The 13218-nt window shown below is 33.7% G+C and overlaps 2 protein-coding genes across 2 annotated transcripts; one reads left to right on the forward strand and one right to left on the reverse strand.

Moving 5' to 3' along the window:
* Positions 1-666: 666 nt before the first annotated feature.
* On the forward strand, positions 667-3265 carry LOC120630884 (serine/threonine-protein kinase RIO3). Its single transcript, XM_039900202.1, has 2 exons — positions 667-2194; positions 2681-3265. The coding sequence occupies exons 1-2, from the start codon at positions 860-862 to the stop codon at positions 3128-3130; spliced, it is 1785 nt and encodes a 594-aa protein (XP_039756136.1). The 5' UTR covers positions 667-859; the 3' UTR covers positions 3131-3265.
* LOC120630885 (40-kDa huntingtin-associated protein) lies at positions 3258-13075 on the reverse strand. The gene is made up of 6 exons (XM_039900203.1): positions 12943-13075; positions 12361-12610; positions 10783-10996; positions 9804-9882; positions 8657-8769; positions 3258-4257 (listed from the first exon to the last, which is right to left on the reverse strand). The coding sequence occupies exons 1-6, from the start codon at positions 13005-13007 to the stop codon at positions 4088-4090; spliced, it is 891 nt and encodes a 296-aa protein (XP_039756137.1). The 5' UTR covers positions 13008-13075; the 3' UTR covers positions 3258-4087.
* Between the last annotated feature and the right edge of the window lie 143 nt (positions 13076-13218).

The raw sequence follows: 13218 nt of genomic DNA on the forward strand, positions 1-13218 counted from the left end.
TACAATTGGCTGTTGTAATGTTTTATGTATTACTTAATAGTTAATTATTGGCATTACTCGTTTCTAAGCAGTGATAGCCTAGTGGTAAGGGCTTCGGACTCACTTTCGAGGGCTGAGTTTCAATCCAAGCATGCATGTCTAACTTATCTTAGTTATATGCGTTTTGACCAAGCAAAATATTCCTTGCCTCAACAGCGATTGAAAATATTGTGAAGAAACTTGCATCATTTTCTCATAGGCGTGTGGAGTCCACCAATCCGCACCGGGCCAGCGAGGTGGGCTACGTCCAAAACCAAAGACCCTTGCCCTGCAGTGGACCGGTAATGTGTTGATATGATGATGAATCTAATCTATATCTATCTATGGTTTTTACACCACATGTGAGAAGTTAGAAAGGCCTATGCAAAAAACCAGGGACCTCCAAAGAGGATATAAACAAAACATTCCCAAGCCTAATCGCGGCTATAGGTAGGTGGAAGACATTTATCTAACCTAAGCAGTATCTAGCGTAGGTAGCTACTTAAAATTTATATTCAATCCGTGAATCGGTTAGTTTATTTTCTTATATTTCAACGTCATTTTTAAGCTATATTTGTGACAATAGACAACTAAAGTTATCGCACCGACCATACCGAACTGACAAGTGCCGATTTAGCAAATTCTGAGTCAGACAAATTATTTGACCATAAGTGACAACCCATTTGACAATATTGTGAAATACTAAATCAGTCAGTAGGCAGGTACTTACTTTTACGTAATTTTGATAGTTTTTGGAGTATTTTCATATTTACCTCTAAAGAATATTTATTTAACTAACTATTTTAAAAGCTGTGATATAGATATAATAATTAAATTGAAAATGTCGAATCCGTGGAAGAAAGTTTCAGAACCCTCCGATGTGCAAAAATTATCGGACATCATGTCTGAAGAGTATGCGAAAGGTTTACAGGTTAAAGAAAACCTGAGGTTCGCTGAGGAAATCTCAGACGTTATTACACCTGAGACAGCTGATATTTCGCCCGAAATTTTAAAGAAAATTGATGAATCAAACGTTAAGGAATATTGCGATTCAGACGCGGTTATTGCGAAAGTTCTGCAATGCCAGTTCGATAAAGAGCACGATGAACAAATAAAGAGAGTAGCCAAAAAGATGAATGGGGACGCAAAGGTATCTATATCCTTCGACAACTATCGGAACGTTCCCGAGCACCTCGTCTACGATTCCGAATCTGACGACGAAGACATTGAATTAGCTTACAAAAAGGACTGGGACCGTTTCGAAACTAACGAGAAAGAGTTCGCGAGTCTTCCTAAACGGGGATATGTTATGAAAGAGGGTGAAATGGTCACGAAACATGATAGTACTATTAACGGACGGAGGAATGCCTGCAAAGTCATGGCGTTTCCCCCTGAAGTTTGTACAGGAGATGGTGCAGGATTCGACATGAAACTATCCAATTCCGTGTTCAACCAGCTTAAGGAACATACAAGATGGAATCAGGCACGCAAACATAAAATGTTAGACAGAAAGGAGAGCCATGCCACTGCCGAAATGGGTCTTGACGAACCTACAAGACTTATTCTCTTCAAACTCATAAACAACGGATTATTAGAAGACATTAATGGGGTTATATCTACCGGTAAAGAATCAGTTGTTTTACATGCTAACAGTGATCCATCATACACAGAAGCAGTATTGCCAAGGGAATGTGCAATTAAAGTTTTTAAAACTACATTGAATGAGTTCAAAACTCGCGATAAGTATATTGAAGCTGATTATAGGTTTAAAAGTCGGTTTTCAAAGCAAAACCCACGCAAGATTGTTCATATGTGGGCTGAGAAGGAAATGCACAATATGATGCGTATACAGAAGATTGGACTCAACTGCCCAGAAATGGTTTGTTTAAAGAAGCACATCCTTGTTATGTCGTTCATCGGGAAGGATAACAAACCTGCTCCAAAGTTGAGAGATGTTATATTGAAGCCTGAGAAATGGCAGAGTGTGTACCATGAGATAGTTGACTCAATGCACAAGTTGTACAACATTGGGCACTTAGTGCATGCTGATCTGTCAGAATATAATATTCTTTGGTGGGAGAATAAATGCTGGTTCATTGATGTCTCCCAGTCTGTGCAGCCTGATCATCCTAATGGTTTGGAGTTTTTGTTGAGGGATTGCCGTAATATCATCAATGTAAGTGAACAATTGAAATGCAGCAAATCAGCAATTGAATCAAATGCCAGCTTGTGCTATATGTACTATATTTCAGACTATATGAAAGACCTTTTGCTTGCATTCTATGCCCACGTTTATTATGGTTTTTTACAAATTCTGTGGGAACAGTTTTTTCCTTGGTATAAGAAGTAGCCTCTGTAACTCTGTCCTTTCAACTAACTTTTTTCAACTAACTTTTTTTTAACTTTGTGCCAAAAATCAAGTTGATTGGTTGGCAAACAAACTTAACATCCAGTCCATTCTATTTATTAACAATTAGTAAGTAGGAATTAAATGATCAAAGATCTCAAACACTATTTGGTTTCTAATGAACACATATTACTTTTCTGAGAAACTGCATCAATAATTAATAGTCTTTGAGTTAAAATTTTGCTAACTTGAAGTTTACTACTTGGTGGTTCCCAGAAAATAATTTGTTTTTATTGACTATTATTTTTTTTACAGTTCTTTGAGAAGAAAGATGTACCAGACATAAAAACTGCAGAGGACCTGTTCAAGTCCATAACAGGTTTTGAAGAAGTTGATGTGAACTTATTAGAAGGTGTTCATACTGTTTACAACTCATTGTTGTCACGCTTTGAGATAGCTCCAGATGACAATCGCAATGTCAGCTACCCATTTGAGTATTGCTGGAATAAATCCAATGAGACTAAGAAGGTGAAAAGTGACAATAGTGGCGGTGATGATGATGATGATGACGATGACGAATTTGATGAAATGTGGACACATTCCAAGCAAAGCGAAGTTGTTGATACTTCCACAAACTTTGGCAATGAAGTCGAGATTAACAACATAACTGTTGATACTGAAGTCAATTTTGGTAACATAATAAATGTTGCACTCACTAAAAATGATGTGGATATAGGTAGTAGTAGTATTGATAAAAAGTCTTAAAGAGACCAATTATATTTGTACTTTGAAATAAATATTTACTACAGAAGAACTCATGAGAGAAAATTGGTTTGTAATAAAGAACCTAGAAAAAAATGGATGTCATGTTATAGGGAAATAAAAGAGAGAGAAAAGTAATATTGTTTTATTTTTTAACATTTATTTAATAAAATCATGCAGAATCTTAGTGCAAATAAATTGACATGTATACATACACGAGTTTAAAAGCTAAAAGAAATTGAAGTCCTTTTTTAAGGTTTGGAATGCTTTTCCCACATAATTAAGGAGATTCTCAAACAATAACAATATTCATTTAATTTGTGCTACAAAAGTTCATGTCAAAAAAAAATTGTGATGTGAAGCAAATGCTTCAGCATTATGTCCGATTTGCCCATGTAAAAAGGCATTTAACTAATATGGGCGGATTTTGCAAGGAGTACATACTGCTACAATCTTATTTTAACAAAAGTTTATTACCATATGGTTCTGACAGAATGGAAAATCCTCCCTAGGCCTTCTCTAGTCCCAGTTCACACTGAGAGCATAAATGCGCTTCAGGATGGTTCTGTCTGAACTGACTCTTAGGTATATAATATTACAAGGTTTACAAAAATAAGACAGCAAATATGTGAAAGCAGTATGAAAACTACGACAAAACGTTTGAAACAGCACTCACGATGAACGCACCAACAAGGCCCCAAAGCTGGTACCCCCAACATCAATTTTACAATAATAGCTTTGGGGCCCCATTCGTGGTGGGCTGTTTTAAATATATTTTTTATATTTACTGTGACTTTAATATATTTAATGTGACAATAACCCCTAGATTTTTTTTTTTAATTTTAGCTGAATTAAAAACTATGTTTCAATAAATATTTTTTTTAATACAGTACTTGTAAGATACTTTATCTAACTATCCATTTTTAGCTCTGGTCTTATACCCTTCATATTAGAACTTTTTTACTCTGGTTTATTTTCCAGAATGAGTGTTTCAAGCAAATCTTTTTGCCGCATGGTCAGGTGTTTCTTGGTGTCTGCTGCTACACTGATGAGGGACTGTTGGTCCATCGCACCGTGTGATATGATGATCGATTGAAGCTTCAGCCGCAAGTCCGTGTTAAAGGGGATCGCTGAAACAAAATACATAGTTCAGTTATCAACCGATTTAAAAAAAGGATTCTTAATTCGACTGTGTGTGTTTTTCTTTGTACATTTGTTACGCGATTACTCCGCCAATCATACACCGATTTTGATGATTCTTTTGTTGTTTCATATGTCATACCTCAGGGGTGGTGCAATTTTAATTTGGTGAAGATCTTTTGGACTCCTTCAAAAGGTCTTTACTAAATTCTTCCTGGAAACATCGAGGGCACTCTTCAAATGTTATAGGAACTTGTCAGCGATTCGATTATTTTTTAATATAACTTGCGAAAGTACCATTTAGTCACGTCAAACTGATGATAAATACCGAGTACCGCCACCGAAACTATACAATAATAAGTGTTACACAGGTTGCGCTTCGATTATGGTAAATAGTAGGTAAGCAATTTATGCTCCTCACAATAAAGGAGCTGATGGTGAAGTGCCGGGAGAACTCCTCAAACATTAACGACCCGGCATTGGCAAAAGCAATATTTTTTACAAGGCTGAATGAGCGGGCTATAGAAAAATATTTTTATAGGCTGTTATTGGGTACATTGAACTCTGTGAAAAAATATTTACTATGGTTATATTAAAGCAATATCATTAATTAAAAACACAAACTGAAAAGTAGTGTGTTTTAAGAAGAAGGTAGAAATTATTTGGTATTGCCAGAAGTAGAATAATACCAGGCTACCAGACGGTGACGATGGAATTTGTTTCTAGATGCAAAAATTATAAAGGTAGAATTCACAATGGAAATAAAAAGTTCATGAAATAGTGTTTCATATTACCATTTATAATTTAGGGTAAAGATTTTTTACAAAAGAGACAAAACAATCCAGTTTAAATATACTTTAATTGCCTTTTTTCGGCAAAGCATTGATTAAATCATTTATAGTTGAAGACGATTTCACTTTGCTTTTGTGACTTTTGTCATTCTGAAATGAAAACTCTACAAGCACATAGGTATGACAGATTTGTGTATGTTTGTTTGTTCAAGGAAGCATGAGATTAATATCCGGGACTATGCCGATGCATGAGGAATCGTGATAATCTTCATAAAAAGCTCCGTAAAGATCCTGATAATCATACAATTCAAATAACTTACAAACGTTATCGTAACACTTGTAATAAATTACTTAAGACACTTAAAAATAACTACTATAGAGATGAAATAAATAATAAAAAGAAAACCTTGAAAGACAAATGGGATGTTATTAAAGCAATGTGCAATTTAAATAATAAAGAAAATAGTTCTCCAGAGCTACTACATATAAAGCCTATACCTACGGCCTCACTCAACTACGTGAATAATTATTTTATTCAAATCGGCAGTGATTTATCTAATAATATTTTGACTAGACTACAAAAAAGTGAACAAGAACTTACTCGAAAGCAAAATATTCAAACCATAGGTTCACCTGTAAATTCATTTTTGCTTCTGCCAACCGACGAAAATGAAATTAAACACATAATTTTAAACTTGAAATCTAGTAGATCATGTGGCTCGGATGGAATTCCTACATCTTTGATTAAAAAAGGGGTAAATATTTTCTCGAAAACTATTGCCATAATTTGTAACAAATGTATAGATGACGGTGTATTTCCAGAGCTACTCAAAAAGTCTATTATTATTCCCATATACAAATCTGGAGACAAAAATGCGGTGTCGAACTATAGACCAATTTCCCTTATATCTGTTCTTGCAAAAATATTAGAAAAAATTATTAATGTAAGGCTAAAGAAATTCTTAGAGTCAAATAACCTTCTTTCACAAAACCAATTTGGGTTCAGGGAAAACAAATCAGCTGACAATGCCTTACATGAATTAACTTCTTTCGTGGTAGAGCAATTGGACAATGGGCACAAAACTCTAGGAATTTATTTAGATTTAGCCAAGGCGTTCGACACCGTATCTGTCCCCATACTAATACGGAAGCTTGAATATATTGGCATACGTGGACTACCTCTCCAATTGATTACAGACGTCTTTCCAATAGACAGCAGCGTGTAAAAATCAATGATTATGAGAGCCAGGAAGAATGTATTCAATTCGGTGTCCCTCAGGGTAGCGTTCTTGGTCCTACCTTGTTCTTGATTTACATCAATGATTTATGCAACATGACTTTGCTAAAGGGAAAAATCATTACTTTTGCTGATGATACGGTGCTGCTGTTTAGTGGAAAGTCTTGGCAAGAAATTAATAATTTGGCAAATAAGGGTCTCACAATGGTAACCAAGTGGTTGGATAACAACTTACTTACTCTTAATTTAGATAAAACAAAATTTATGACTTTCAGTATACATAACAAAACTCAACCTCAGCGGGTCTATGTCTATAAAAGCTCACACATGCAATGATTTAATAGACTGCGCATGTTACTGCATTAAACAAACAAGCTTTATTAAATATCTTGGTATTACGATTGATCAGAATCTAAACTGGAAAGAGCACACAATTAAATTAAGCAGTAGGATTAGGAAACTTATTTATATATTTAAATGCCTAAGGCATATATGTTCACCTTCGTTTCTCCTTACGACATATTTTGCACTATGCCAATCTATTATTATGTACGGAATTAATGCCTGGGGAGGTACTTCTAAAACTATCCTATTAGCAGTTGAAAGAGCACAGCGCTCTATACTTAAAGTAATGGCATTCAAGACATACTCTTACCCTACAAAGCAGTTATACTCCGAACTAGCCGTACTCTCAGTCAGGAAATTATTTATAAAACAAGTTGTTATTGCGCAACATAAAAAACGACCTTCGTTCATGACGAGACGTAGAAAAGATTTAGTTTTTAACTTACCCAAGTTAAAAACAGTATTTGCGCAAAAATTTGCTTATTACCTTGGTCCTAAATTATATAATGCACTCAGCAGAAATTTAATGTTAAAAAATTATACTACTTATAAATGTAAAACAGAGCTGATTAAATACCTTATTACCCAAAATTATAACGAAGTAGAAGATCTTCTGAAAAAAATTATATAATTTTTAACACACTGACACATTGAAACACACATAATACACGCACCATCACTCATAATTTTTAACACACAGACACATTTAAACACACATAATACACGCACTAGCACTCACTCACTCTCACAAAAAAAAAAAAAAAAACCATCCATAATATATCATAATTAGATGCACTTCATTTTTATTAAAAACTGTAACAAACTATCGTAGTATGATAATACTTTGATACTTGTAAAATATCACATTAATTACTGATTATCATATTAACCAATTACATACTAACCAATACTTACATTCTTAAACTGCCATATACTGCCAAAGCAATAGTGAAGTGGCGGGTGGATGGTTAAACGTGTCTCATAAGATTTTAGCCACCTACCCGCTATTACTATTATTATATTATCTTAAAACTGCACACATATTGTTTACCTATTCATAATATAGAATAAAACGTATAGACTTATAGTAAGTACTTGGGCACGAGGAATGGCAACTCACTGTGATACAGTTTTAACTAGTACAGGAGTTGGCGTAACTGGAACCTGGTCTTACAAACATTTTGTACATTCCTATATATTTTCAATTACTAACCTCATTTATTATGTAAGCAGGTATTATTTTTGGTTTAAAGGTCGCTGGTACTTATAAAACTGTGAAATCTGATGAAGGCACCAGCAACCAAATCTTATGTTTTAAGAAGTATTGTTTCTTTATAAATCATAAACGCAATGTTTTTTTTTATATACTTAATCTAGAACTCTGCGTACAAACTATTTTTGGCCTAAATAAAGTTTATTATTATTATTATTAATATATATAGCATAAGCATTCTAGATAACACATTATATATTTACGATATATATATAATAATATAGTATTTGTAAGACAACATATTAAACATATCTTTATAAACAAAAAGTGGACATAAACAGTCGACTTACAAGAAATGGTCATAAATTAGTGTCATCTGCATATCGTCTGCGAAAGGTACAGAAGTCATTTGAGGGATTGAGTATACGCTTTTATAATATGATTCCTAAGGTAATTTTGGACCTACCAATGCATAAGAATATGTTAAAACACATTTATTACAGCGAGGTTACTATACAAGGTTGCTTGGAAGCATCCGGCTCCGCTTTCATCTCTCAAAAGATAGAAAAATGAATGTTAAAATGTAAAATGTAAATTGTTGATGTTGGAAAAGAGCAACTGCTGAGTTTCTTGCCGGCTTCTTCTCGGTAGAATCTGCCTTCCGAACCGGTGGTAGAGTCACAACAAACAGACAGACTTGACGTTTCAAAAGTGAATATTTGAATTTTTTTAAAACCCCGTGGGCCCCGTATCATTGATACGGCTGCTACGGCAGTAGCTACGCCCCTGACACAACAACTTACTGTGACTTTCTTCATCATTGAGTAGGTTTTCCAGCAGTTGTTTCAGAGAATCTGATTTGGTGTCCTCATCTGGTTTGACAAGGAGCACCAACAATACTCGGCTCACTTGTATTCTGTAATTTATAGATATATATTTTAAGTCCTTTAGTAAGGAAAAATGCTGCAGGCCCCCGGCAGGCAGGAAATTCAAGTATCGACCTCCTCACAATACGCGCCGTTTCAAGGACTACTGCTTTCTGTATCCGACCCTTGATCCAACAACCAAGCGAAAGCTTCTTGAGATGTTGGTCGAAGCTTTTCGCGAGAAGACCATTGTCTGAAACGACAACCGGAACAACAACGGTCGACTCAACTTTATTATAATTACTACAGGGCACGGGTTTCCTTCCACAATGAGAAGGGTTAGTCCAGCACGCTGGTTCAGTGCGGACTTCAAAAACCTTTGAGAACATTATGGGGAACTCTCAGGTATGCAGGTTTCCTCAAGATGTTTTCCTTCACCGTTGAAGCAAGTGATATTTTAATTGCTAAACGCACATAACTTAAGCTGGGATTCAAACTCGCCCCTCCGAAAGTTAAGTCGACCTCCTTCCCACTGGGCTATCACCGCTTCAAGTAGTAACAACATTAAAAAAAAATATTGATATTGATTTGGGGAAGAAAAAACATCTAAATATAATATATATAATAGTATATTTACAATTTAATTTTTTATTTATTAGAAAACCAGCATTTTAAGTCAGTGCAAATATTAATTAATGGTTTTTAATAAATTTTCGATACCTTATATTTTAAATTGATATATAAATATTCAATATTTTGTTTTTCTTTTCTTAGTAATATATATTTTTTTTGTTATATTATTCTAAATTTGTTTTTCTAGCTGTTTGCAGCAGCCTTATGTACCCAACGGATTTGCATGCTATGTTCGCATCGAGAAGGCACAATTGTATACACATGCCAAATGTCCCATAGTTTATATTTGTGTAAGCAGTTGATTGTCAGTTTTCCGAACTATATATAAAAAAAAAAAAAAAAAATTACGAGAAATATACCCAGCAACACCGATAACTTTTGAATACCATTTACATTTAGTTTAAAAAAAACTAGGCCCCTGAAGGATTGAAAATAATGATGATCATCTTACTCTGTCAAAATTCCTTCCGGTATATGAAAATTGGAATCACAGATTTGATTGGCCGTCTCCAGAGCTTGGTCATATTTACCTGAAAACGAATAGACTTTCAGTCAAACACCATTTACGAAAATCATTGCAGAAACAAAAATATTGAACAAAAGATTGTCATTAATAATATTTCAAGAGCTTTGCAAATCACAAAAAAATATGTATGCAGTTTGCATTCTTGCAATGAAAAGTTAAAGATATTTATCTTTAACTTCCTTTCATTTCAATAGCATTAGTAGTTACTCAAATGTAAACTGGTGATTGAGAATCGAATATTAATAAGTAAAAAAACAATAATTTGGGTTATTTTATTTTTTAATTATGTATTTATAGAAGCGTGTTTATATGTTTGTATATATGTATGGAATATATTTTATATTTTTGTACATATCTTTAATATGTCATGTTTAATATGTACTATGTTTTATGTTTATTTTATGTTAATTTAGTTTTAAATCCTAATATTTACTAATGTTTGTTGTACCACCTACTTATTTCTTATTGCATTTTCTTGTATGCCTTTGGTTGCCTGGAAGAGATATCTATTTAGCGATAAGGCCGCCAAATTGTACGTTCTACCTTATTGTGCTGTTGTATTTGTATCTCTGTAAATTTTCTCTGTGGTGCACAATAAAAGTTGTATTCATTCATTCATTCCTAATTTATCTTTGGCTGGTGGAAGGCGACGGGCGTAACTAGTTACCCCCAGACAAAGATGTGCTGCCAAGCGATTTAGTGTTCCAAAATGCCACTGGGTAGAAATTGATTTAGGTTAGCCCACTACAATCTTAGAAAGCATTGTCACTTACCACCAGATGAGTTTTGTTACAGTATTGCTGAGTTGTTGTTGATAAAAAAGAACTATTGGATTTAAAAATCTGAGTCTAATAATCTTACATGAACTTGGCAATAGTAATACCATAATGTATAAAAAACTTACCACAGTCTAACAACAAGTTAAACATATTCCTCATACACATCAGCTTCATGGTCTTATCCTCTATGGTGTCCGCTGCCTCCTCATAATACACCAAAGCCTCATGCTTATAGTTCAAATCAACCAGGCCATCTGCAAGTTCTAGTAAAATGGATGTTCGGAGTGGTGACTTTTCTGGGTACTTGACTAGTGCCCACATGTAACAGCCAATTGCAGCCTGTAAGATTGATAAATGCCTTACCATCATCAATATCACCAACAGTCAACTGTTGAACAGTTTGGTAATCAATAGGTCAATAGATAGTAGTAGTACAGACACCACTGCTGCCCATTTTCTGCAACTGCCTTCCATGACAACTGTATTCTGGCCTGTGTCACACAGCAAACATGCAAATATCTTATATGCCAATATTATGTGCAAAGTGCTTAGCTTCTTCATATCTTTTACAATCCAAAGAGATTGGAACAACCTTCCATCTTCTACTAATATACCACCTATAATATAGGTTCCTTCAAATGAAGAATGAATACTTGAATAGGCATCTTCTAGGCATGCACATCTCACCTTTTTCACTATAGATATACCTAGTAAATTTGATCAAGGGCTTTCTTGCAGTGTAATAAATATGAAAATATTTAGACTTACTAAGTTAGTAAATTTTGTATTTGCTTCTATTCTTCGTTTTATATGTTTTTATTAAAAAGCTTTATCCTATCTTATATCTTTAAACTAGCAATTCTTATATATATATATAACAGGAAAAATAAAATATCTTTTAAAAAACTTTACTTCTTTAGTTTTGTGTTGATGCTGATGTATTGCTCGTTAATGCTAGCACTTAAGTCTGTTGCCATGATACAGATTGTTTTTTATCAAATAATTAATAAATTATATGAGAAAATTAATATAAATTCCTAATAATTTGCACGATAGACATTTTTAATTTGTTTTTATAGTTTGATGTATCGTATTGCGTTCTGGATTTCTTATATATATATATAATTGGAATCTCTGAATCGGCTCCAACGATTTTCATGAAATTTAGTAGACAGGGGGTTTTGGGGGCGATAAATCGATCTATATATGATTCATTTATATTGGACATATGACTATTTTTTTAACTCGATTCATTCGCGGACGCGACGCGCGGTTTGCTAGTTTCTATTATTTATCATTAAATAGTTTTTAAAGGGCAATGTGAGATGGTGATAACAAAAAAAAAAATAACAACCGGCTAAGTTTGTTGTGGGCTTCTTCTTAGACCAGGACGCGTTTAGAACCCTCGTAGCTTTAGTTTTAAGTTGACGAATTTATTTATCGCCATCAACTAACTCCTATGTCATATTTTACATGTAATGTACACATCAAAAGTGCCATCTATGTGAATAAAGAAATATTTGACTTTATTATATTACCAAAATATATGCCTATATTTTCATCTATGTTGTTCTAGTTTATAAATACATACTATAATTTATTTATTATATTTTATAAGTTGGAATAGGAAAGCACTACGTTAAGACCTTCTAATTTAGTTAATTTATGAACAGCTGAATTAGCAATATTATTTGTTAACTGACCTCTAGATTCTCTCTATCTGGACTATCAAACTTTAAAGAGGCTAGTTTTTTCTCCGCCTTCATAAACTGTCTAGCAGCAGCCAAATGTTGTTCTGCCTCTCCAAGAAAGTTACCAGCAGAAGCCTCACATTTTGCAGCACCAATATATGTCTGACCAGCAAATGAAGGCTGTTCCGAATGCTCGCATTGTATCGCTAGAGCTATGAACTCGTTAGTTGCCTCAGAGATATTCGGTTTACGGAGAAACCTCCTGAAAAGTTCCAACAAAGGTACCTATTAAAATACTTTGTTTAGTATGTGCAGAAAATTTTTACTTAATCACACAAATTGTAAAGCAGATTCGAAAGAACCTTAACTAGAAGATATATCCTGGGTTAAACCATTTAAGATACATTTAATCCCAATTTAATATAAACATAAGCTTCACACAAACAATTTACAAACTGAACGCTAAGCTAAGCTTTTAAGTTGAATGATTTTATTAGGTCAGGAGCACAGTTTTTTTAGCTGTTATAGAATGAACTCCAAATAGCAATTGGGTATAAAAACAGGAAAAATAAAATATCTTTTAAAAAACTTTACTTCTTAAGTTTTGTGTTGATGCTGATGTATTGCTCGTTAAAGCTAGCACTTAAGTCTGTTGCCATGGTACAGATTGTTTTTAATCAAATAATTAATAAATTATATGAGAAAATTAATATAAATTCCTAATAATTTGCACGATAGACATTTGTAATTTGTTTTTATAGTTTGACGTATCGTATTGCGTTCTGGATTTCCATCGCATATCTGTTGAAATGGTATCATTGGTATTTTCATTTAGGATATTTTTTGACAGAAAAATAACCTTCCTAAATA

Source organism: Pararge aegeria, chromosome 17 (genome assembly GCF_905163445.1).
Source record: "Pararge aegeria chromosome 17, ilParAegt1.1, whole genome shotgun sequence".
Classification (NCBI taxonomy): domain Eukaryota; kingdom Metazoa; phylum Arthropoda; class Insecta; order Lepidoptera; family Nymphalidae; genus Pararge; species Pararge aegeria.

What these genes read in the sequence shown, in the direction of transcription:
- LOC120630884 (XM_039900202.1), top strand. Translation starts at nt 860, where the DNA reads ATGTCGAATCCGTGGAAGAAAGTTTCAGAACCCTCCGATGTGCAAAAA. An exon ending in ATTGCCGTAATATCATCAAT is followed by an intron (nt 2,195 to 2,680) that starts GTAAGTGAACAA and finishes TTTTTTTTACAG; the next exon opens with TTCTTTGAGAAGAAAGATGT.
- LOC120630885 (XM_039900203.1), bottom strand. Translation starts at nt 13,007, where the DNA reads ATGGCAACAGACTTAAGTGCTAGCTTTAACGAGCAATACATCAGCATC. An exon ending in ATCAACACAAAACTTAAGAA is followed by an intron (nt 12,611 to 12,942) that starts GTAAAGTTTTTT and finishes GGAACTTTTCAG; the next exon opens with GAGGTTTCTCCGTAAACCGA. An exon ending in CAGATAGAGAGAATCTAGAG is followed by an intron (nt 10,997 to 12,360) that starts GTCAGTTAACAA and finishes TCAATCTTACAG; the next exon opens with GCTGCAATTGGCTGTTACAT.